The sequence below is a fragment of the Dermacentor albipictus genome, chromosome 5 (assembly GCF_038994185.2).
Source record: "Dermacentor albipictus isolate Rhodes 1998 colony chromosome 5, USDA_Dalb.pri_finalv2, whole genome shotgun sequence".
Taxonomy (NCBI): domain Eukaryota; kingdom Metazoa; phylum Arthropoda; class Arachnida; order Ixodida; family Ixodidae; genus Dermacentor; species Dermacentor albipictus.
The window spans coordinates 47012602-47035517 of record NC_091825.1 but is presented as its reverse complement, the minus strand read 5'-3'; the positions used below and the strand labels follow the sequence as shown (position 1 = coordinate 47035517).

The 22916-nt window shown below is 46.9% G+C and overlaps 1 protein-coding gene across 2 annotated transcripts in view; it reads left to right on the top strand.

Moving 5' to 3' along the window:
- Positions 1 to 22916, top strand: part of LOC135899247 (nucleolar protein dao-5-like) — a 47059-nt gene that overhangs the window by 12163 nt on the left and 11980 nt on the right. Inside the window, exons 5-7 of one of the 2 annotated variants that reach the window (XM_065428524.2) lie at positions 9592 to 9970; positions 11836 to 12015; positions 12213 to 13567. In XM_065428524.2, coding sequence (XP_065284596.1) covers positions 9592 to 9970; positions 11836 to 12015; positions 12213 to 13567 — 1914 coding nt within the window. The remainder of the gene's footprint in view (positions 1 to 9591; positions 9971 to 11835; positions 12016 to 12212; positions 13568 to 22916) is intronic. The other variant, XM_065428525.2, reaches the window with a different exon arrangement.

Sequence of the window (22916 nt, the reverse complement as noted above, 5' to 3'; positions counted from 1 at the left end):
ACTGATGTGAGGAAACTATAATGGCGGGGGGACTAGTGCCCTTCTCCTTTTTCACCAGCTTTCTCCACATCCAGCTGCTGATTGTGTTCACTTGTTTAACTGCTTCCTGGACGCGTCTATCGCGTGTAACAAGCCGCGGCTGCCAGCGTTAAAGAACGGCACTGCTATAACCACTGCAAAGAGGGGTCATGAGTGGCAAGCAATACGCGAGCACCGCCAAGGCTTCACTTTGGTGGCCCCAAAAGGGGCCTTTTGAAAAATGCGAGAAGGCTGCTGCGGCAGCCCATCACATCAGGTTGAGAAATCCAGAAGAAACGCTGAGGTGAGAACGCCACAAGCATCTTGCCACGTACTTCTCACTAGCTTGCACGAGAAAACCACATAGAAAACCATGTCTGTCAGCCTTGCATGCTTTATGCGAAGCTTGCCGACAACCTTCTCCAAGGCATCCAGGTGCTCTACGTAGTGCAGCGGAAGCTTCCTCGTGAAAACGAAGCCATGGAGGGAGGGACTGAATCATCTGCTGGGGCTTCTGGGAGGACAATGTTGAGGCAGGCTGCCTTACCGCGTCATCGTTGCCGTCGTCACCGTGGCTATCCAATGCAAGCACATTCGCGACGATCACCTTATCTGTTAGAAGTACTTTGTTTCCAAATCTATAGCCATGCGCTTTCTTTTCAACGGCAACGTTGTGCATTGCCGGTGATCACTGGGCGGATCAGCCATCTTCGGTTTCGGCAGCGAGTGAAGCAAAGCTGAGAAACCACATGGGCCAGGAATGACTTCGACGCAACCAACAAAGACGGACACGAGCAGTTAAGCTGTTAGCAGAACTACGCTGAATGAGGAGCCAGCGATCAACGTGCAAGCAATCTGCTTGTGGTGTAGTTGGCGCGGTCCATTCGTGTTTCGGAGGGCGGGGCAGCGTGAAGCTATGGATGCAGCCGATTCGTGTTTCGAGGGGTAGAAGGGCAGTGGGACAGGCGCGGAGAGAAGGCGGGAAAGTGAGTGCACAGTGGCTGTTGCAGCAGCGAGCCATCGTGCAGCAGCTCGAATATCTCGTTTTCTTCCTTTTTCTTGTTTTTTTTTTTTCAAGGATCTCACATTTCACTGCGTTTTGGCTAGGATACCCAGCAGCCAGACTTCATCATTATAACTGATAATTCGGCATCGCGGCATTGTAGTAAGTGGGTTATTTCTCAATGGAAAACATACAAAAGTTGAAGGTGCAGCAGCTTCTCATTGTTATAACCGATATATTGTTAAAACCGGTATCGTTATAAGTGAGTTTGGGTTCGACTGTATCATTTTTATGGCTGAGTTTCATAGTTTCATTTTCTGAAGATTCTTGATTTTTAAGCAATATTCATTAAAAAGTTGACAGCCTAAATAAAATTCATTTTCATCAGTCACTAGATTTTAACTTTTTTTTTTTAATGTAACAAACCATCAAGTTTGGCGCAGTGGTTGTGGAGAAAAGCGATTTCTCTTGGAGAAAAGCGATTTCTCTTTTCTTATGTAGTATTTAGATGGGAGCCCCTGAACTAAATCTTCCCCCTGAATACATGCCACTTTTGTGTAGGCAGTGTAGGTCTAGCCTATGTCAGTTCAGCTTGATATGTACAGTGCTCACGGAATGAAACGCGACACGGAGCATTCAGTAGAACCCTGCATATGTGCAAAGTACGTAAGAGGCACCATGTCGTGTCGCAAGGAATTTGGTCACCGAAGGTGACGAGGTACGTAAGTGTATGCCCAAGAATTGCGTCGATGTGACACGAACTGCTGCCAGTGGAAACGAAGGTATGCGCATTAGTTAGCCCTAAATTGACGTGTTTCATTCCGTGATCACAGTACATGCTTTGAGGGAGTGCATGTGAGGCCATAATCTCTGTTGCAAAGTTATTTGCATGTTTCCTTAACCCCACAAGGCCCGAGTATCATTTCACGTGAAAGAAAAATAGTTTGTTCACATTTATTTTTGGCCATGGAGACTCTGCAGGTACGAAGAAAACAGTGAAATGACAGTTCAGTGTGGTAATTAGTTAAATCGTAAATGACTTGCCGAGTTATCCGCAACTGAAGACTTCCTCCAGCATATCATGAGCACTAGTATGGGTTCTACATTTGGTTTTCCAGTGCTTAAAGATGGTAGTTTTGAGGCATCAAATACGGCATATCAAAAAATGGTAGTTGGGATTATTCGCGTTTCAGTTTCACTGCCGCATAGCTGTGCCATGCAGTGAAGCATATTACGAATGGAAAAAGCTAATTGCTCTGTATGCACTGTATTTCGTATGAAATTTCTATTGCTGGTGTACATTGTTTGTATGTAGTATGTGGTAGTGCCATAAGGAAGTGAAGAATGTCAAAAAGATCTGTCAGTGACGGTATTTCAGATCCTTGTAACCACTGTAGCTTTGTAGAAAGGGGAGCAGGTCTAGCAGATTTTATTTTTGAGTCATGGGTGTCGACATCTTAGTCTGTTATGGAACAATTCCTCTATATTGTGTGCAGGGATGTTAACTTGGTCGTGAAACCCCTACCATGTGTTTACGAAGAATTTTGTGCATGCAAATAGACTATGGGGCCATGTATTTTCTTACTGTTCAAAAATGCTTGCGTTTACTCTTTCAGTGTTGTTTTCTCTTTCCTTTTTTGGGAGGGAGGTAATGCATGCCTAACGTCATGTATTGTTTTCTTGGATATTACAAAATGAACACAATATATTTTTGGCTATGCAGAAGGGGGAAAAAATGACATGGTTAATGAAACATTCACTCTTGGTATCCAAGGGGAGAGAGTGGAGAATTTCAGGCTATGTCAGTGAGATGGCAGGGCAGAAATGCAGAAGCATACACCTGCGTCAGTAGCATTGAAAGAGCTAGGATGTGAAAAAAAAAAAGTTTGTTTTCGACGTATTTACAATGAAAATCAGTGCAAATATATTTTGCTGAAACTTCTTCAGCAATAGGGGCCAACACCAGACAGAACACTGGAAGTGGCCTTCACTTCAAGCCGCCTAGGGTTTCATTTGGAACTCGCGCATACAGCTCTCATAATATGCAAACCATAGGTATACATTTCATTTTCTTTTGTATTACATGTGGGATACCAGTGTAACTGGAGAACTCTCATTGTGCCATCTCCTCTGACCATGCTTCTGAACGACGGTGATTCGCGTGCCAGACTTCTTACTGGTCCATTGTTCTTGCTCTAATCCAACAAATGATGCTTGCTGCCTGTCATCTGGTGTTGGCTGAAAATATTTAGCCAGTTTCCATACTCAGTGCCGAAACTCGGCAAGCAAAAAAACGATTTTTCTTGTGCGCTGCCTGTAGCAGGAGTGGCAATACTGTGCCTATTGTGCCGACAGCAGAAAAGTGGCCGAAATTGCACTGTGCTGCACCAGAACAGCCTTGGTTTTGACAGGCGTTGGCAAAAGATCGCCGGCGCAGTGCAGGGCGCCATGTCGTTGCTTTCACAGCGCATGAAAATGCAAGCGAACATGCTCGCCCATTTGAGCCCCATTTTTGCATGCTCCAGACTGCTTCAGTAAGCTATATACGGGCTGCACACTGCTCCAAAATCAGAATTTGTGGGCTCTAATCTGCTCCAGAATGCAATCTCATCTGCTACAAAAATTGCTACAATATGACTTTGGACATTCCCGCCCCTGCTGTAGGCAACACTCGTCTATAATTTGGCGTTGCGCTGCTAAGCATGAGGTTGCGGGATCAAATCTCGGCCGTGGCGGCTACATTACAGGGAGGGGGGGGGGGTGAATGCAAAAGTGCCCGTGTACCCTGCATTGAGTGCATTAAGGAACCCAGGTGGTCGAAATTAATCTGGATTCCCTCACACTAAGACATGCCTCATAATCAAATCATGGTTTTGGCACGTAATACCCCAGAATTTTTACTCGTTCATAAAGAGTTAACATTTAAGTCCATGACGGGGGCACTTGTGTTCTTTTGTAGAGTAGTCTGGACAACTGGTTGTGCAGAGAAAGGTGACATTGTTACTTTTGTGCATGAGAAATGGCACCGCATATACAGTAAACATCTGATTTTTCGAACATTGACTCCCCAGGGACAGGCAAAAACGTACGTAAAATCGGGAAGTCCGAAAAAATGAATGCATGCCTTTTACTGCCCCCCTCCCAAGGGCTCAAAATGCCGCAGGGACGACTGAAATAGCTCTAAAGGCCTGCCAGTACACTTATTAGGGGTATTGGTGCTCGTATTGTGATAGGAGACGGCAGGTACACACGTGCATAACTCAGGAATACATGCTGTGTTCCGTGACAGTTACCCTTTCCCACTCATCGTATGCATCACCGCAATACTTCGCATATGCTTCACCGTGTACCATTGCCAAATTCAGGTGAAGCTGAGTTTTGGGAACTGGCATTATGCAACGCGCCATACTTTTTTGAGCTTCGAAGCCATTGGCAAGGATCTCAAAGGCAGAATCGACGCCATTGCTAACAGCAATGAATTGTTGCAATGTATAACATGGCACCGAACAGCAAGAAGCTTGGTATGGAACGTCTGAAGTAGCTAAGCTGAGCGTTGCTATGGTGGCGGCTACGGCTGCTAATGGTTCTGTGTGCGGGAGCGGTGGTGTGACTTTCATTAATGCCGTTTCAGACCTGCGGTCATGTCAAAAAGTGTGAAAAATCGGACGGCCAAAGCTTTTTTTTTTCGTCCGAAATGTCAGGCGTTCTTATACACCAACTCTGTAGGCACGTGACGGTGCTGCAAAGCCATCTGAATTGTAGAACTTGTCTGAAACATTAGGCGACCTGGAAAATCGGCCGCTGACTTTAGCATGGACATAATGAGTTATGATAACATGAAAATACCGCAACAGAGCACTGGCATGAAATAAAATTTCTGTGAAGGAAATGTAAAAACAGCAATTGGGTTTTGACAGACAAGACCAAGTTTGCAGTTAAGGGGCCGTGTGGGTACTAGAACGATAAAAAATGCTGAAAAATCGATCTTGAGAAAAGCGCATTTTAGGAAGGTCTGTGCCTTCATGTGCCTGCCCTCAAATTACCACTGATTTGAATCAGTAAATAGGAAAACATGAGCAAAATAATAAAATGGTCAGTTCCATTTAGGAAGGTAAAGAAGGAGAGTGTGCCTATTACATTAGGCTCGGCTGTATTATCAACATCCCTTTTCTTTATACAGCGCTCCCTCTTAAAGGATACATCTATAGCAGTGTGATCACAGTGTGATAGCAGAGCAGTGTGATAGCAGGTTATCAAAATGCATCCAAAGTCTGCGTGTAGCACTTCTTACTGCTTCTGTGCTTTTCTAAGCCACTGAAGTGGCTTTTTAAGCGCATCTTAGGACACCACCAATTTGCCGCAGGGCGTCGTAAAGACTTAATGAAGGGGAAGAGGGGAATGGGGTCATTGCTTTGGTTTGCATTGAGCTTATGTATCTGCGACCCCTTACTGCCTTCACATGGCTTGCCCACTGTGACAGCTGCATATAATTGGGAATCACTTTAATAAACCTGCTCCAAAAGTCAATTTTACTGCTCTGAAATGAATTATGGCTGCTCCAGAAGCTGCTCCAAGATGTCATAGACCAGTAGCATCACTGTTGGTGCAGTCTGGGTCAAAAATCTGGTTGTTTCATACGCTTTCACAGATTAGCTCAGCAACAACTGAGGCAACGATGGCGAAAACTCAAAACTTCGTAGCCGGCATCTATTCGCGGTTGCAGCAGCGCTGCCGAGCAACTTCTTCGCATTCCGAATGCCACACGCCATAGTCAACAGTAGATCCCTGTTGCGTGCCAGCGCCGACTTCTTCGTGTCACGTTCGATAGCACATACAATGTCTAATTTTTCTTGTATGCTGAGCACCCGGCATCTTTTCTATCTGAGCTTCGGCATGGTGCGAGCCCTTGCTAGCACAACGCTACAATGCTTTCTGGCACGGCACGGCGCCGAAATGATGTTGATGTTGATGTGGCTTCGCGCACAGACGCACAGGGCACTTCGAAGCCGTTCTGATTTCTAAGGCTTGTTGCTCTGCAGGGCCGCCCGATAGGGATGACGCACCGCCGTGATTGCACGACGAAAAGTGGGAACACTACGTGTTAACCGATACGTACACGATAAGCTGGCACGGTTTATGCGGATACAAAACACATTATACTCAATGGCCGCTGAGTTGGGGATTTTACTTTACTGCTTTTAAAACGAAACTACTGTTTAAGCTAGGTTTTAGCTTTCTTTTAGTTTTACTGTAGCTAGCCTCTTATCAGAATATTGCCTGCGTTAGGAACAGCCTCTGTCAGTGTGCCTGCAATTCCTGTAGTGACGTAAGGATGCCTTTGCTGCTTTGGACTATGAAAACATGTTTATGCCATGAAAGAATGAAGGCAAAAACAGGCTCAATGGTGCCTTGCAGGTTTTTAAAGTGACACTATAGGCAAGTATTAAATCAAGCTAAAGTGGTATATCAATGCATGACGACACCTAAGACCTCAGTATTATTGCGAACAAAGCTTTAGTAATCGAGAAATTGAGGTAAATGCAGGACACAATTTGCAACTCACCAGAGACATTTAGTACTAGTGCGATGACGAAGGCACTCCTCATGTTATTTCTGTTGCTAAAAAGATAATTGCATTGCATTATAATATGGAAGAAAATGCTATTTGTCCAGGTCAATTTGATGTTTAGAAAAATCAACTCGTTGATCTTACCCTTGACAACGATGCAAGCGGCTGAAAGGTTTCGTTTTTGTTCGACTCTGCATCGCCCGCACCTTTGTGTCTCAGTAGTTTCGTTATCGCGCAGTGCTGCGCTGGTTTTGCTGGCTCGCGAAGCTCCCACAAAATGCCATTAGCAGAGATTTCCACGTCTCTGTGATGTTGCGGGACGCCCAAACGGTCCTCACCACTTGAGCAAAAGCAACTGCAGCAGCAAATCCAGTGCTCTATCTTGGCTCAGTTTCTCCATGGCCACACGTTTGCGTTTGCCTGTCTGTAGGGCACCGTTTGACACACAGACGGCTGCAAAGGGCAGAGGGAGCGTGTGCAGCATCACCGCGCCCTCGCTCGGGGGCAGGCAATTTGAATTGCACTAATAGTATCCGCACCCTTTTGACGTGATTTTTTTCTTCAACAAAGTCTTTTCATGGCACAGAACAAGTGCTGCGAGATTTCTCGAATGGTATTTTAGCAGTCCACATTCACTTAATATTTAGCTTTAGTGCCCCATTAAGGGCTGGCAAACCAAGGTCTCTGTGCTTCTGGGGCCATATTCTGAAACGTTCACCTTCCGCAATAGTTTCGCTGCCCCGATAGTCGTGTCCGATGAATCAAGCGGCTGCTTACCCATGACGTCAGCATGCACTACCAACACGAGCTCTTGAACGCTTCACATCGCATGAGAGAGAGCGTACCGTGCTAGTGTAGAGTGGTTCGGGTGTGCTGTTGTCGAGTGTAGTGGCCGCAGTACGGGTTCTGTACATTGACTACGGTTGGCTACGGCCGCTTTAAGTAAAATAAATTGAAAAAGGTAGTGTGAGATGTTTTATTTTAAATGAATCAACAAATATCGCAGCAAAACAATGTGTGTAAGATGCCACCAAAACTACTACTATAAACTGCCACCTCTCCTCTCTACTACACTCCACCGTCAACCGAATGTCAAAAGACGGGTTCGTCTATTTAATACATGTCGAGAGCACCCATCGACACCTTGACATTAAAATGACATAGGCTGGAACTACTAGATGGCACTGTTTATTTTCTGGTTTTGCTAAAACTGCCAATGCGCATGTGCCGTTGACAGAGGCGTGGCCGAGGCGATCGTTTTGCAGAAGGCGGATGTTTCAGAATAGGGGCCCTGTTGAGAGGAGCAACATCGGCGATTTGCAGCTTTATACCTGAAGCCAAAGGCAGCACCGTAGCAGTGTCAGTGCTCGATCTAAAACCTTTCCTGCGTATGAAGTTGAAAGAATACTGGCAACAAGACTGGGATAAAAAAGCACGGAATGGACTTTGCTTGGTAAACTCCCAAATAGGCAACTGGGTCAGTGGAAAGAAAGCAAGGCAAACGGATGCGGCATCCATCCAACTGAGAATAGGGCACACATTTGGGACGCGTTCTTACCTTCACAGGTAATGAACCCACAACCTGCAGCAGTTGTGGGAGAAATGCTCACTGTAGTACATGTCCTAATAGAATTTAAGCACTTAGAAACTGACAGGAAGAAATATTTTCCAAAAATTGTCGAGTGTACTCCACTGCATCCTGCGTTATTCCGTGGAAGAGAACCACTCTAAATAAGCATAGTGATGGCATTCCTCAGTGATGTTGGCACTCTGCATATTATATCTACACTGGGCTACTAATATGACATGTTTGCAGCCCTCTCTTTTATATGGAAGGGAGGGATTGCTATGGTCTCACAATTGTTGCTGGTCTCACTGCACCTGCTTCAGCAGGTGTGTGACTTTTGGGGAGGCCAAGCAATATCCTCCAGCCTTGCATAAATAGACAGCAACTCCGACTGTCGCGTGATCATTCACAGGTACTCTTCTCATCTTGTTTATCTTTGAACACTGTCAACTCTTAAACATTTAACGCCTCACTGTGTACAGACTCACGCTTCTATTGCATAGTTTTTAGGCATATTGTGGTAATTTTGGGCCCATATACAGCCATGCTACATTCACCATCTTACATAGCACCATCTCACAGCATAACATTGTTCAGGCACCTTTTGGGCACAATTGGCCCTTGCGCCATTAAAACACCACATATCATCATAAAGTTGTTACCCAGCGTCTTATTGGGTGCCCCTAGTGCATTGCTTGATGCGCCTCGCAAGAACTCCCAGATTTGTGGGCAGGGTGCTTTGTAGCCATTTGTTTGCACATCTGCAACTGCATGTCAATGAATGGGCACAGTCCTTTGTTTATTACAGTTTTGCTCAAGGGACAAAGCAGTGTCAGTGGTAGCAAGCAAGCGAGACCTGTGCTGCTGCATAGCGTAAGCAGTACCCGTAGGCTGCCAGACCACACAAGTATGTCCGACACAATTGGGAGTACATATGTGTCAAAAACTCTCTTTTTAGAGCTCCGGCAGCATTGCGCACAAGTGCCCATACTCATGTTCAAAGGTGAGCAGACGCAAAAAAATGGTGTGAGCCACCGCGGCACCAACAAATGGTTGCACTGGTACATCACCTTCGTGAAAGTGCTAGGACAGCTGTCAACCGTACATGCCGACTGAGTTTGACTGCCAGACACTTCCAAGCAACACCATCTTCACTACCCTTATAGGAGTCCAGGCTGTCCGCCATGTTTTTTATGGAGTTACTCGGTGAGGAGACAAATCATACCTAAATAACCTCATTGCAACAAATATTCATCTTCAAGAGAACAGTTCGTTTAATAAAGCAAAGCTTTCTACGTCTACTTTCCTAATAATATTAGGTGTACATAAAATGGCAAAGTATCGCCTCTTCGCAGATTTGCATGACGATGAGTGATGGTTCTGTGATTTGGGGGATGGAGCCAGGGTTTTCATGCTGTGGTGATGGACTTGCAGGAGGAAGAGGAAGAGGAAGTTGTGACACCCCGGCGGAGAGGCCGCAAGCCGGCAGCCGAGCTGCGCAAGACGCCTGCCGCCGAGGAGCGCCCCAAGCGCAGCGCTCGGAGCACACGGGGCAGCCGTGCCTCTGCCACAGCTGCCGCCGAGGAGGAGGAGGAGGAAGAAGAGGAAGAGAAGGCGCCTGCCCCGAGCCGACGGAGGGGCGCCAAGCGAGGTGCCCAGCAGTCGGAGCCGCAGTCCAAACGGCGCAGGACCCAGAAGGGAGCCGACAAGAAAGAAGAGGAAGAGGAGGAGGAGGTTGAGGGTGAGGGTGAACAGGATGAAGAGCCCATGGAGACTGCTGAAGAGGACAAGGCTGAAAAGGAGTCAACCTCTGGTGAGTGTGCACCGGTATTTTAATCCTGTCAGCTATTTTTTCTTTCTTTCTTTCTGTCTTTCTTTTTTTAAATTTTCGCCTGCTTTCAACCTCTGCCGGTTTTTCTTTATGTGTAACTTCAGCAGGCCTGCTACATAGATGAATTGGTTACCTGGTTCCTTGTAGCTTTCATTCAAGTCGGAATACATCAAGTTTATGAAACCTCAGTATAAGTAATTTCACTATAGCGAAGTATTTAACTTAACTTCTTTTCCATAGCATAGCATGTATTTAAGCCGCAATATAATGGAACTGTATTTATGCACGATTTCAAATAAAGCTCTAGCGCTGCGGAGGAATGTCGAGGTACTAAATAGAAACTTCCGCAGACGCATATGATCAAATGGCTGGATTACAAGTGGCTGCTTGCAAACATTGTGTGCTGTGCAATGAAGAGCGTCCGCTGAAGCGGAGGAGCATCATGTTTCATACAAAGTCCGATTGCAATAAGATCCTATCGTGCCCTGCGTACTGTGTGTAAGGAAAATCCATCGGTTGGTGTACTTATTTGCATAAAATGCCAAATTTCAATGCAATAAAATTTTGATATAACAAAGCAAATTTCTGATTTCACCAACTTCGTTCTATGCAGCTATAGCTGTCTACCTGTGCCTGTCAAAATGCAGACAGATTTGCCGCACTGATTCATCACGAATTGACCAAACACTGAGACACATGCTCCACCTGGTGTCATTAATTTAACGTACAATACAATCTATGTACAGTAGAACCTTGTTCATTCGTTTAGAAAAAGAAAATGAGATGGAAACATACTAACCTGTAAAATGTATGGTCCGATGGCACTAGAATTTTGGTGGGCTCAACTTTAGCCGACGTCTAAGCAATGCGAAGTGTTGCGCCAATTATTGCAGCAAGAGGTGCCAACACGTGCAAACTGGTGGGGCCTGAATGATCTAATACCCGTGTTGTCGTTTTTGCAGCTTTGACATGCTTACGTTTGTGCTCTTCGAACTTTGCTTGGGTCAGCGGATATACCCTGGGCAGAGAATTGCTACAGCATGAAGCGCATTTTGTGATTTTTCTTGTTTAAACACTGCAATGGGAAATCGAAATCAAGCTGGTGGGCGACACCGGGACACGATGTCACTAGAAGACATGCTTTGTCAGTTTCCTGTTGTGTAGTGTTTAAAAACAGTGACGGGAACCGGAGCGAAATCGAGGTGGTGGATGAGAGGCAGAATACGGTGTCGCCCGAGCGAAACATCACAGCAATGAGTTTTGATTATCGCCTGTTAAAAATATGCAGTAGGCTTACAATGGCAGCATGCCACTCACTGTGAAAAGGGTAGGTGAGAATGCTCAGTCCAATAAGGTTGGCAGTGATGGCTGTGAATGGCGATATGCGACAATGTGCGTGGAGTTTGCTGGTACATGAAGAGGAAGCTAACTGCACAATAGCATTTTCACGGGAGATTGACACTTGAGTGCGGGAGGGACGATGCTGTGGCAGACCCCTACTGCTCTTGATTGTGAGTACCTCATGCCTTCTCTTCACATGGGATCCAGTGGCCAGAGCACATATCACACAGTTTGGTGGTGCACTGAACATTGTTGCTAAAAGACCAAAGGAAGGAAGTGAAACTGTGTTGGGCCATTTTTTTGTGTTCTCAGTCTTGAACGTTGACTCCGGGAAATCGTGTGAAGTGGGATCGTGTCAACAAGATTCTACTGTAATCGGAGCATGCGGGCATTTCATGTTTATTTGGAGTTTGGGAAATTGGAGTTGGCTCAGAGCTAAGGCTTTCGCCTATTGAATGTACACAGTTAAGAAGGCCTTGGTGTCGTCTGTCGTGAACCAATGTCAGTGTGCTATGCAGAGGCAGCAAAGGAAGAAGACGGAGCTGCTGAGCCGATGGAGCAAGGCGAGGAGGCAGAGAACACGGAGGAGGCAAAAAACAAGGAGGCGAAAAACAAGGAGGCCAAGCCACCTGCTGCTGTGGCACCCAAGTCCCAGGACGGCACAAAGCTGGTGGAAAAAGAAAAGGGTGAGCCTGGTCGAGTGTGTTGTGGGGCGGCATGGTGCATGAGTTTAAGCCCAGAAATGTGGCACGAACTGGGCACGACGACTCATGTGCTGTCTCTATGGTCATTTCCCGTTTTTGTGAGGGTTTTTGTTTTTAAGGCAAAGAGTGCACAGTTGATGTAGCGGCACATGCCTTTTTGTCGGACTTCACATTTGCAGAAGCTGCATCCAGCAGTCCTGAAAAGAAGAGCTCTGAGAAAGCCGCCACTGACGCTCGTAGCCCCGAAAAGGTAGCATCCGAAAAGCCATCTCCTGAGAAACAAAGTCCAGAAAAGGAAGTCTTGGAAAAGCCAAGCGTTGAAAAGGCAAGTCCAGAAAAGGTCATCTCTGTAAAGCCAAGTCCTGTAAAGCCAAGTCCTGTAAAGCCAAGTCCTGTAAAGCCGAGTCCTGAAAAGCCAAGTCCTGAAAAGCAGAGCACCGAAAAGCCGACTCAGCCAAGTCTGGGAAAACCAGCGGTAGAGAAGGCGAGTCCAGAAAAGGCAACCACTGAAAAGCCTTTGGCTGCAGCGCCGAGCCCCCTAAAGCCAACCACTGAAAAGCCTGCAGCTACAGTGCCGAGTCCTGTAAAGCCAAGCACTGACAAGCCCGCAGCTGCAGTGCCAAGTCCCGCAAAGCCCAGCGTTGAAAAGCCGAGTGCTGAAAGGCCAAGCCCTGAAAAACCAAGTTCTGAGAAGCCAAGTGCTCCAAAGCCTAGCACCGAGAGACCAAGTGCCGACAGACCAAGTGCTGAGAAACCAAGCCCTGAGAAGGCAAGCGTCCAGAAGCCGACACCAGAAAAGCCTGGCCCCGAGAACCTGAGCGCCGTAAAGGCAGCGACCCCTGCCAAGCCGGATGCCGAGAAATCGAGTCCCGTCAGGCCGGTTCCCGACAGGGCCCCCCTTCCAAAACCGAGTCCCGAAAAGCCGAGTTTCGAGAAGCCTAGCCCTGAAAAGCAGCCAAGCGTTGAAAACAAGCCGAGCGCTACAAATTTGAGCAGTGTTCATACAGCAGGTCCCGAGAAAGTGGCCCCTGCAAGGCCAGCGGCATCCAGCCCGGAGAAACCAAGTAGTGCGCCAGTGAGAAGTGTGGACGTAACTATGACGCCAGTGGAACCAGCGAAGCCGGCTGCGGTGGCCCCTTCGCCGTCCGTGACAGTTCCACCACCCCAGACTCCTCCTGCGCCAAAGCCAGCGCATCCTCTACCCCCGGCTTCCGCACCAGCCGTCACAATGCCCACGTTGGGACTAGCTGTGCCTAGAGAGAACGGGGATGTGGGATCGCAGCGTGGGGTGTTTTCGGTGTCTTGGCTGGACCTAATGGCGGAGCCGAATGTGGAGCGCGCCCTGCGTGCAGCGCAGGATGTGGACGTCCTAGCCCTGCAGGGAGTGGATGCGGTCCACTGGGGACCCTTGGTAGCCCAGCTGCCCGAGGGATGCGAGCTGCTGCGGGGCACTGGGCTGGCGCTGGTTGTTCGGCGGTCGGCATTCCGAGTGCTTGGCCACAGCAGCCACACCTTGCAGAGCCTGGTCGCCAAGGTGAGCGGTGGCTGCTTGGCCATTTCTTTGCTCCTGTCCCCGAAAATGCGCCGTGTTTGTTCAGCATTGATGTGATTATTGCAGGGTTTGTACACCTTCTCAAAGTCCTTGACAGGGTTTGTGCAGGTCCTTGAACTCCTTGAAAACTCTTGAATTTGAAAAGGTAGTTTTCAATGCCTTGAAAGTCCTAGAATTTTCTGAAATTCTTGAAGATCCTTGAATTTGTTCAATTTTAATTTTTAATAACCTTCCAGAGATTGTGTTTGCAAAAATTTTAACCCTCATGAATTTCCGCTACAATTTTCTTAAAAATATGGTGTAAGCATCTAAAAAGTAAGCATGTGCCTATTGGACGCTTGTGAACGTCTGGCCACGATGACACTGGCTTGTCCACCATTTCCTGTTTGCTTTCCAGTTGAGCAGAGAAATGGCGGCTACTGTGTGGTTTGCTTGGTTGAAGCGTGACATTTTGTGCGTGTTTAGCGCTTGCGTGTGCGGTTGTATCGTCATTTTGTGTGCGTGTAGCGCTGCTCATGTGTGCATGTGCAGTTGTATTGCAACAATTAGTGCACATGTATTGCATATGTGTATGGTGGTATCGTGACACTTTGTGCAAGTGCAGCGTAGTGTGTGCCAGTAAACATGCATGCCAACAATGCCTGGAAAATGCAAATTTCAGCAGTCGTGGCTGAACGACATCTAGTGAGAGTGGCTTGCACCAGACATGTCAGATCCGCACACGGCAAACTTTGTTGTAAGTGCTTGACATCACTGTCATGTGGGGAGCCAGCACTAAAAAGCCACCTAAAAAGTTCAAAGCACAGAGAGCACATGCAAGCCGCTGGGAGTAGCTGCATGATAAGGCACTTCCTGACAATCTTGGAATGTCAACCAAATGAATCGCAGCCAGGGCCATTGCAGTTGTCAAACTTGATGGAGGCATTCAAGAAGCAAGAACTTGTGATGGACGCAGAAATTCTGTGGACATTGAAGGTTTAAGGGGGGAGGCTACCCTGGAGACCGAACTTTCTTATTTTTTAAAATATCCAGATGAAACTTTCAGGGTGCGTTCATACCACCGAACTATGAGGAACTGCAAAGTTTCAATATGTTTATTAGTTCCAGAGTTATTGAGGTCTTCTATATACATGAACGAGGATTCTATACATGAATCACCAGGTGATTCATGTATATGCCTGAGGAAGAGCCTGGAGAAATGCCAGGACATCGTAGGAAGCTGAAATTCACTGCGATGATCCCTTGATAGATATCCCAGGGGGCTAAAGAGCCCTTTTCTTTAATTTCCCCTCCAAAAAATTTTAAGACAACTTGGAATTTGATGTAGCCAGTAATGACCACATTCATCAAAAATTAATTGCTTATTATAAATTAACTGCACCAGCTTTCAAAAAAAGAAGCCTGTTGCCCCCCTGGCAAAGTCATTCAGGAACAGAATAAAAAAACGGCATACAAATCTGAAGAGCGGTTCTTGAGATATCGCCTTCCCCAGCACCACTACTAGCGAAAAAATCCATTCCGAGAAAACAGGCCTTAAAAGTTGAACGCGTGTCTTTTTTTTATTAGAAAGTTCCTGCGGAGCTTCTAATTAGCTCTTGCGGCTCCAAGCACACTCAGTGTGTCGGATTTTCGACTGGTGGCAGTCGAAAGCACAGTTCCGCCGCTGAAAAGCGTCTACGCAGTCGGCATTCGCTGCGGAAGATGGGAAGTTCGATGCTCGTACAAAACGCATATCGCGCTCTCGTGCACTGAACATCTGTACTGTCTTGGGCTTTGCCGGCATCGCGTGCAGCGAAGAAGTAGCGAAAAAAAAAAAAAGAAAAGCTGAGCAAATAATCTAAGAGATAGCACAAGGCAATGAGTAGCGCGCAAGTTCATGTTGAGGCGGACGGAGCAAGGGGCAACAACGACGCAAGCGCGGCATCAGAGGGAGCAGCCGCCGCCGCCCGCGCAGCAGCCAATGGCAGGCGCGCTTTAGCCCATGGGATTTGAGCAGCCGCCGCTGCCCGCGCAGCAGCCATTGGCAGGCGCGCTTTAGCCCGTGAGATTTGAACGCGCTGCTGTGGCCAATCAGCGCTCCGCATCACATTGCGGGAAAACGCCAATAGCGCCTCAACCGTGCCGACGATGCCGTTGTGTAAGGCGGCAAAATAAAAAAGAATCCACGGTCAAAACGACACTAAGATGGCGCGGGCAGGCCGCATTAAAGCCCCTTAAACTTCGTAAAGTAGTGACACTCTCCTCCTCCGCCTTTACTTCTCATTTCTCCTCTCTTTCAAGCTTTCTTCTCGACCGTGGCGCCGCCTACGATGCTCGAGCACAGCAGACGACCTTTCGCAGAGTGAATGCACGCATACCAAGGCAGTGCTCTTCAAGCGTTCACGTTGGCTTTCCAGCTCCGCATAATTTTGTGTACAGCATAGAATTTCTAGTCGGATGGTTATACAAATTCAGTAAGGGCAGCTTTTGTTTCATTTTTTGATAACTATTCCTTAATGTATCTGAAGGAGTGTTAACGCTGTGCGTTGACGACTGCGAATGTATCGCGCGCCCTACAATTAGGTTTGCAACATTTGTCAAGGGCGTGTCGCAAGATCTTGTTGCGAATAGTTGTAAATAACAGGTTTACGATCGAATGACAACATTTTGACTTCCAGCAAGCCCTCAGCCTAAAGAATCCGCGCCGCCCTTACCATGTGAGTTCACGGCGCGTATGACGTACAAAGGCTGACGGAGATCACTACTCTGAAGGTTCGAAAGTGTATCACAAGCTACAGTGCCGCCAACGTGCGTGCTTGCCAATCTAAGCGTGCGCAAAGGCTCAGAGGTGGGCGCTGGTATGATTATGGTTCTCGTGTCTCAACGTCGACAGAAATACCGTGGCCGATCATCGAGACGGGACTCTGCGTACACAAGAAAATAACGTAAGTTTTTAGCATTCGTGCGCAATAACAATACTTGAATAAATCTCAAACAAGACCACTGTGGGCTTCAGTAATGGTTTTCAGGTTAATGACTTATCACGAATAACACTTCAACGTGCGTTGGTTCGTTCGTTTACTAAGTGACGTACTTGTTGCGAACCGAGCTGCACTGAGGTGCATGCGTTGAGGATGGTTGCGCTCCCTCCAAAGTAAAATTTGCGAGACGTGATATTATTAGTTAAGTCATGATCGCGCAAAGAATCCCCCCGCCATGACGCGGCCGAAATTGCGGCAAGTGAAATGATCTTTTATCCATAGGTCAACATGATATGAAACGGCATTCGAGTTCCAAGTTAACAGTTTATTTTCAGCATAGATGCATTACAGATTTGCCTTTGCAGTCACAAAAGACGTGTGCACCATTTATTGTCTCATTGTGTAAATAAACGCACCAGTCTAAGAGTCCTACAGCAAGCACGTCTCAATTAGGCAGAGTGACTGTGAAAACTAATAGTGGAATGAACGAGCAAGCGAACAACTATACGAGCGCGCGAACTAAACGAACGAGCAAACGAACAACTAAACGAGCGTGCAAACGAATGAGCAAACGACTAAGCACGAACGACGACTAAACCAGCTAGCGAACGGGCGGGCGACCGCACGTTTTCTTCCACCGCCGCATCTTAAGCTTCGCACACTTTAAATATCACGCGAATTAGCACATACGTCTCAATTACCTATGATGCTGTCGCTCGGCGACGAACGCACAGCGTAACACGGTTTCGGGAGAGCACGCACGCTTTTCATCGGTGCCTCTGTATCGCAAATCCACCGGGCGACCGCCGACGAGGAACATGAACAAATGAGGCAAACAAAGCTGTTCTATCTAAAGAAGGCTAGTAAGTAACCACAAAAGGCAGAGAGTTGCTCTCCTGAGGCGCTTTCATGATTGAGACTGAAATTTTGTCAAAAGGACCGTGCTGAATCTTATAAATTTTGTAATTATGTTATCGCACGCAACCTCGCGTGCCCGCGAACTCAAGCCGGTTGGCGTACAAAACGATTAAGCGCACCAAATACGACTAACACGACCACATAGTGCGTATATAAACAAAGACGTTGCGTAAAAATCGTGCGTACAAATGACAACATGCACAGTGAACTGTGCAATATCTACTACGTTATTGCCCGCAGCATAATACACAAGCCTGGCACATACTACACTCTGAGAGACACACAACGAGACAGTTGGTCGGAAGTTCTCCCTCCCGATTCGGTGAAGCCATGTCGTTCTTTAACCCGTCGCGCTTACCGGACGGTTTCGCGAACAGATTCTTGCCTTTGCTAAAACTATATTGGCATCCAAACGTGCAGCAGGTCACGGTCACAGACAATGACATGAAGCGATATCGCACTTGCCTCAAAGCATCCTTCAAGGCGTTCGCAAAATCAAAACAACACAGAATAGGAACGGAAGGAATGGCGCCAACAAGCGCAGCTTCTCGTGCAAAAATGGCACTGAAGCGTGAATGTAAACAAACGAAGCCGGCGCAAGGGGCCACGTGATGCAAGTAGGCCAATAGGGACGCGGCGTTGGCTTCGGCCAGAGCGCTCGAGGGGGAGGCGGCATTCTTCAAAGCATGGCACTACTTTACGAAGTTTAAGGGGCTTTAGGCCGCACGGGCCGGGAATGGCGCGCGCGCGAAGTTTGACGTCATTTCGGCATTTGCGCATGTTTTTTGAGCTGCGGTGGCCTCAAAAGTAGCATTATTTTTGGTACTTTACGGTTGAATTAGGTGCTGATAATTACAGAACAGGTAGTTTATGAGACATACAACCCAAAAATATGGTTTTTCAAAAATCTACTTTTTCGCGATTTTTCGGTTTTCAAGGGCCACGTCCCCCCATAACATCACACTATTCATATCATTCGTCATCGCAGGTGAATAAATTGTTTAAGAGGATGTTTACAGACAGTGAGGTGGCACAAGCTTTCACGTGCAGAGAGCAGAAGTATGCATGCCACGGTTTGAGGCCGTTCTTTCTGTCCTCTCTGGGGCAGGAGGTGGAGAGCAGCGACTACTACGTTGTCTTTTACGACGAGTCTCCGAATGAGAATTGTCAGCAAAAGCAAATCGACATTCATTTAAGGTACTGGGATGCATCGCAGTCTGTCACTGTATGCTACTTCACATCTGTGTCTGTGGGACATGCCACGGCTGAAGATCTGCAAGAAAAACTACATGATGCCTAAGAACCACTTTCATTGCATAAAATTGTGCAGATATCAATCAATGGGCCCAATGTGATTCTTAAGGCATACAAAGGCCTGCCGGAACACCTACATAACTATCAGGTGATGTGCTTAGACTTGGGCAGCTGTAGTTTGCACACTTTGCCTAATGCCTACAAGGCAGGCTTTACAGTAAGCAAATGGAGGTTGGACATTTCGCTCTCAAGTGTGAGCAGGTTGTTTCTTGATGCGCCTCCTTGGATAGAAGACTTTGCAGCTGTCACTGGACAAACTGTTTCCTCTCAAGTTCTGCGCACATCGGTGGATTGAGCAGGTTCTGCTTCTCTGGCCTGACATCAAAGAGCATGTGGAAGCGGCAAGCAGCAAGGAAGTGAACCTTTTCAAGTGTGCTTCTTTCCAGAATCCTTTCGACTTTTGCTGTGACCCACTAGTGGTAGCAAAGCTCAAGCTTGCACTTACTATTGCGATGGCCCTCCAGCCATTTCTCACACACTTTCAGACATATAAGCCAATTATGTTCTTTTTGGCAAAGGACCTTGAGAATATTGTCAGAAAGCTGCTTACGAAGTTTCTCAATTACTCTGTCATCACTGGGAATCGCTGGCCTCCTGAAGATTGAAGATTTAAAGCACCATGTGCCACTTGAGAAAATAGATGTTGGTCACACAGCCGAGCAGCATCTTAAAAGCCACAATGTAACTGTGAAAGCTGCATTTGCATTTTGCTTGGAGTGCAAGCAGTTTCTTCTAAGTTTCACAAGAAAGATCCTGGAGAAGAGCCGCTGCGATATCCCATCATGAGAAGCATCTCTTCACTAGATCCAAGCAGATGTCATCGAAGCCAGATGAGTGTCTGGAAGGCCTAAAGAAAGGTCTGGATGCACTCATTGCAGCAGAGAGAATCCATGAGCATTCAAGGAATACTGTGCTTGCACAGTTCATTGAGCTGGTTCAGGAGTGTAAACATGAGTTGCGCCTATTTGAAAGCAGCTCGCATACATTTGACAAGCTTTTCTATGAACTTCTAAATGTTGGCTGAGGATATGTTCAGCTTTGGAGGGTTTTAAAACTGCTGCTTACATTTAGTCACGGCCAAGCAAGCGTAGAGGAAGGATTCAGCTTGAATCGCCAGGTTTCCATAGAAAACATGAAAGATTTGTCTTGCATTTCGCAGCGCATTATCTGTGATGCTGTACACATAGCAGGGGGGCAATTTCAATGTGCCCATCATAAAGGAATTGAGAGCATCAGTGGCTTCTACAAGGAACCAATACTGTGCCTTTTTGGAAACACAAAAAAAGCAGGAGCGTAAAGATGCACAACAGAGGAAGAAACAGTGCATTGATGAAGAGGTTGAAACTCTTAGGAGGCAGAAAAAGAAACTAGAAGCCCCTGTTGCAGAAATGACCACTTCAGCAGAATCATATACAGAAAAAGCGGAGGCATCATGGAAGTCAAACAGCCTAAGGAAGACTGCAAGCAGCAGGAGATCTTGGACATTGACATAAAAATTCAGAAGCAACATGAGGCCACGTAAGGACTGAGGGAGTGTTTGTTGCTTGGTTGAACTCCTTTAGCGAATAAATGTTTGCATTTTGTAACACTGAAAGTGGTGATCCGTGTAACTCTAACGAACAATGATGAGAAATAGTCAAAAAAGGAAATATCGCTGGAGCCATCATTATGTCTGAAGACAAGTCTCTTGTTGAAACATTGGCTCCAGCAACATTACCCTTTTTCAGTGACTTCTCCTGATTCAAAGCCTATGTCTACCCCTGAACATGTCTCAGTCTGATTTCCAGCAGACTTCTAGGTCCTTGAAAATCGACACACAGGACCTTGAAAATCTTCAGAAACCCTTGAATTTTTGTCATATACACCAGCATGAGCCCTGCCTTGAAAACTCTTGAATCCAGAAAAATAAATTCAGGGGCCCTAAATCTTCTTGAAACTCATTGTGCGCCTTGTATTCTTTGGAAACTGCGGTTGAGGTGACTTTTGATCATTTAAAGTAACAAACTCCACATAGGGCTATGTCATCGGCACTGCCTATCAGGATACAGTCCCAGATTGTTTTGTTTTGAGAGTGCGGCTAACCGGTTTGCGTAATGTAACACAATGTGGTGTGTCCACAGTCACCAATGACAGGCTTCTTCAAATTGCAGCTCCCATCATAGAGCTAGACAGAGCCAGATCAAGCGACCAAGCCAAGCCACCATTTTTTCTTCTATTTGTTTCACACCGCAGCCATCATGGCTCCGTTTCCAGGCCCTAATCTTTAGAAATGCATGGTGGAAAGCAAGTTTCAGGTGTTTGGCATTAACACAAGTATCTGCCTGAATTAAGTCTGACACTACTTACTATCATGCCAAAAGGCGATTGACACAATTACAATGGGAAAGTCAACTTGGAAAAGCGACATGAAGATCTCGAAGCACGTGTGCAACTCTTGCAACATAAAAGGAGGTGATCTCACTATTTTTAGTGTGTCTGTATGAATAAGGTGGGTGTCCTGCTGCTTGAATCTTGGTGTTTAAGAATGCCAAAGCATTCTTGAAATCCTGAAATTGTCATTGAGCAATACGAGAACAAGGTAAAAGCGGGAGCCAATGTTTCGACAAGTGGACTTGTCTTTTTCAAGGTGACGTGCTTTCCTTGGCAAAGTATATATAGGTAGGGTTCTTCTAAAGGGGAGAAGGGGTAAGCCAGAGGGGTGATGACTGAGGGTGCGTTAGCAGCAAGGGGGTAGAATTGAAAAGAAATGTGTGCCATTCAATGTCGGAGGAATGTGATGTAAGGTCAGCAGTGTAGGTCAGCTGGTGACATGTCAACCAGCTTAATGTGAGTAGTTAGCTACTCACATTAACCGCCACTCATTCCTGTTCAGACTTGGCCTACTGAAACTTGCAAGCACTCACTCCCGTTGATAACTTTTATTTTTCAAAGGAGTACTGACACAAAAATATTTGTCCTTGTTTTTTCTGGTGCAGTAAGTAGCTAATGAACCACTACTCACGGCATGAAACACCATTGGCTTCAGATCACGATACATAATTATTTGTGATATTGTTTGTACTGACCAGTCCACGTTTCAGTTTCAGAGAGCAACGAGATGGGCCAAAGAAGGAACGTAAACACAGCTGGGCACATGATCGCACAAAACTGATATGCACTTACCTGCGCTTGCCGGCGCACGAGCTTCATTTTGCTAGTTCGTCTGCTAGCCTGCACATGCTTTGCGATGTCCTCGCCATCATCGTGGTCTTCGTCTTTGCCGTCCAGCGGTGACTATTTCCTGCAGGTGGGAGTCACCACCATATTAGACGTGGCCGACCACTTTTGATTGGATCCACAACAAAGCAACAACTCGGAAAGTGCGGTTAGCAACAGCTGTCAACATGTGCACGCACCGCTACTACAGTGAAACCTTGTTAAACCGTAGTTGGCTGGAGCTCGGAAACGGTAGTGCTGCTTAAAGGGACACTAAAGGTTACTATTAAGTCAACGTGGACTGTTGAAATACCATCACAGAAACCTCGAAACGCTTGTTTCGTGGCAAGGAGAGACTTATTTTAAGAGAAAATGCGTTCTGAAGCGTCCGCGTACCTCTAGCGCAGTTCAAATCGCCCGCCCTCCGATTGAGGAGAACTGACATCATGGTCTCATAGTGACGTTGCGCCATCGGTGAGTAGAACGGCGTCCGCAGACGGTGCTACGGCTTTTCTGCGCAAAACGCAAACGCGCGGCCAGAAACAGAGCCAAGACAGAGCCGACAGCAGAGCGAAAGCGGGAGTATGGTGGCTAGCGGAAGGAGAAACTAATTACGTCCCACATTACGTCCCACGGCAAGTCCGTTTTCGTTAAACTATAGGCTGCGGCGAGCTCGCAGCGTGGTCAGCGTGGTCAGCGTGGTCTGTGAGAAGTGACGAGCCTTTCCGCACTCGCAACAGGGCATAAAAAAGTGCGAATCGACGCAAAACTCGGCCTAGAAACGTGCTTCGCCACAGCCGACCCAGATGTCGTTTCCCGCACCGCCACCAGGCGCCGCTACTATACCTCAAGCTCCAGCGCAAGACGCCCATAAGCTGGTACTTCATTCTATGACACAAACTTCGACGCTCGTCGCAATGGACCCTGACACCGACAGATTGGCT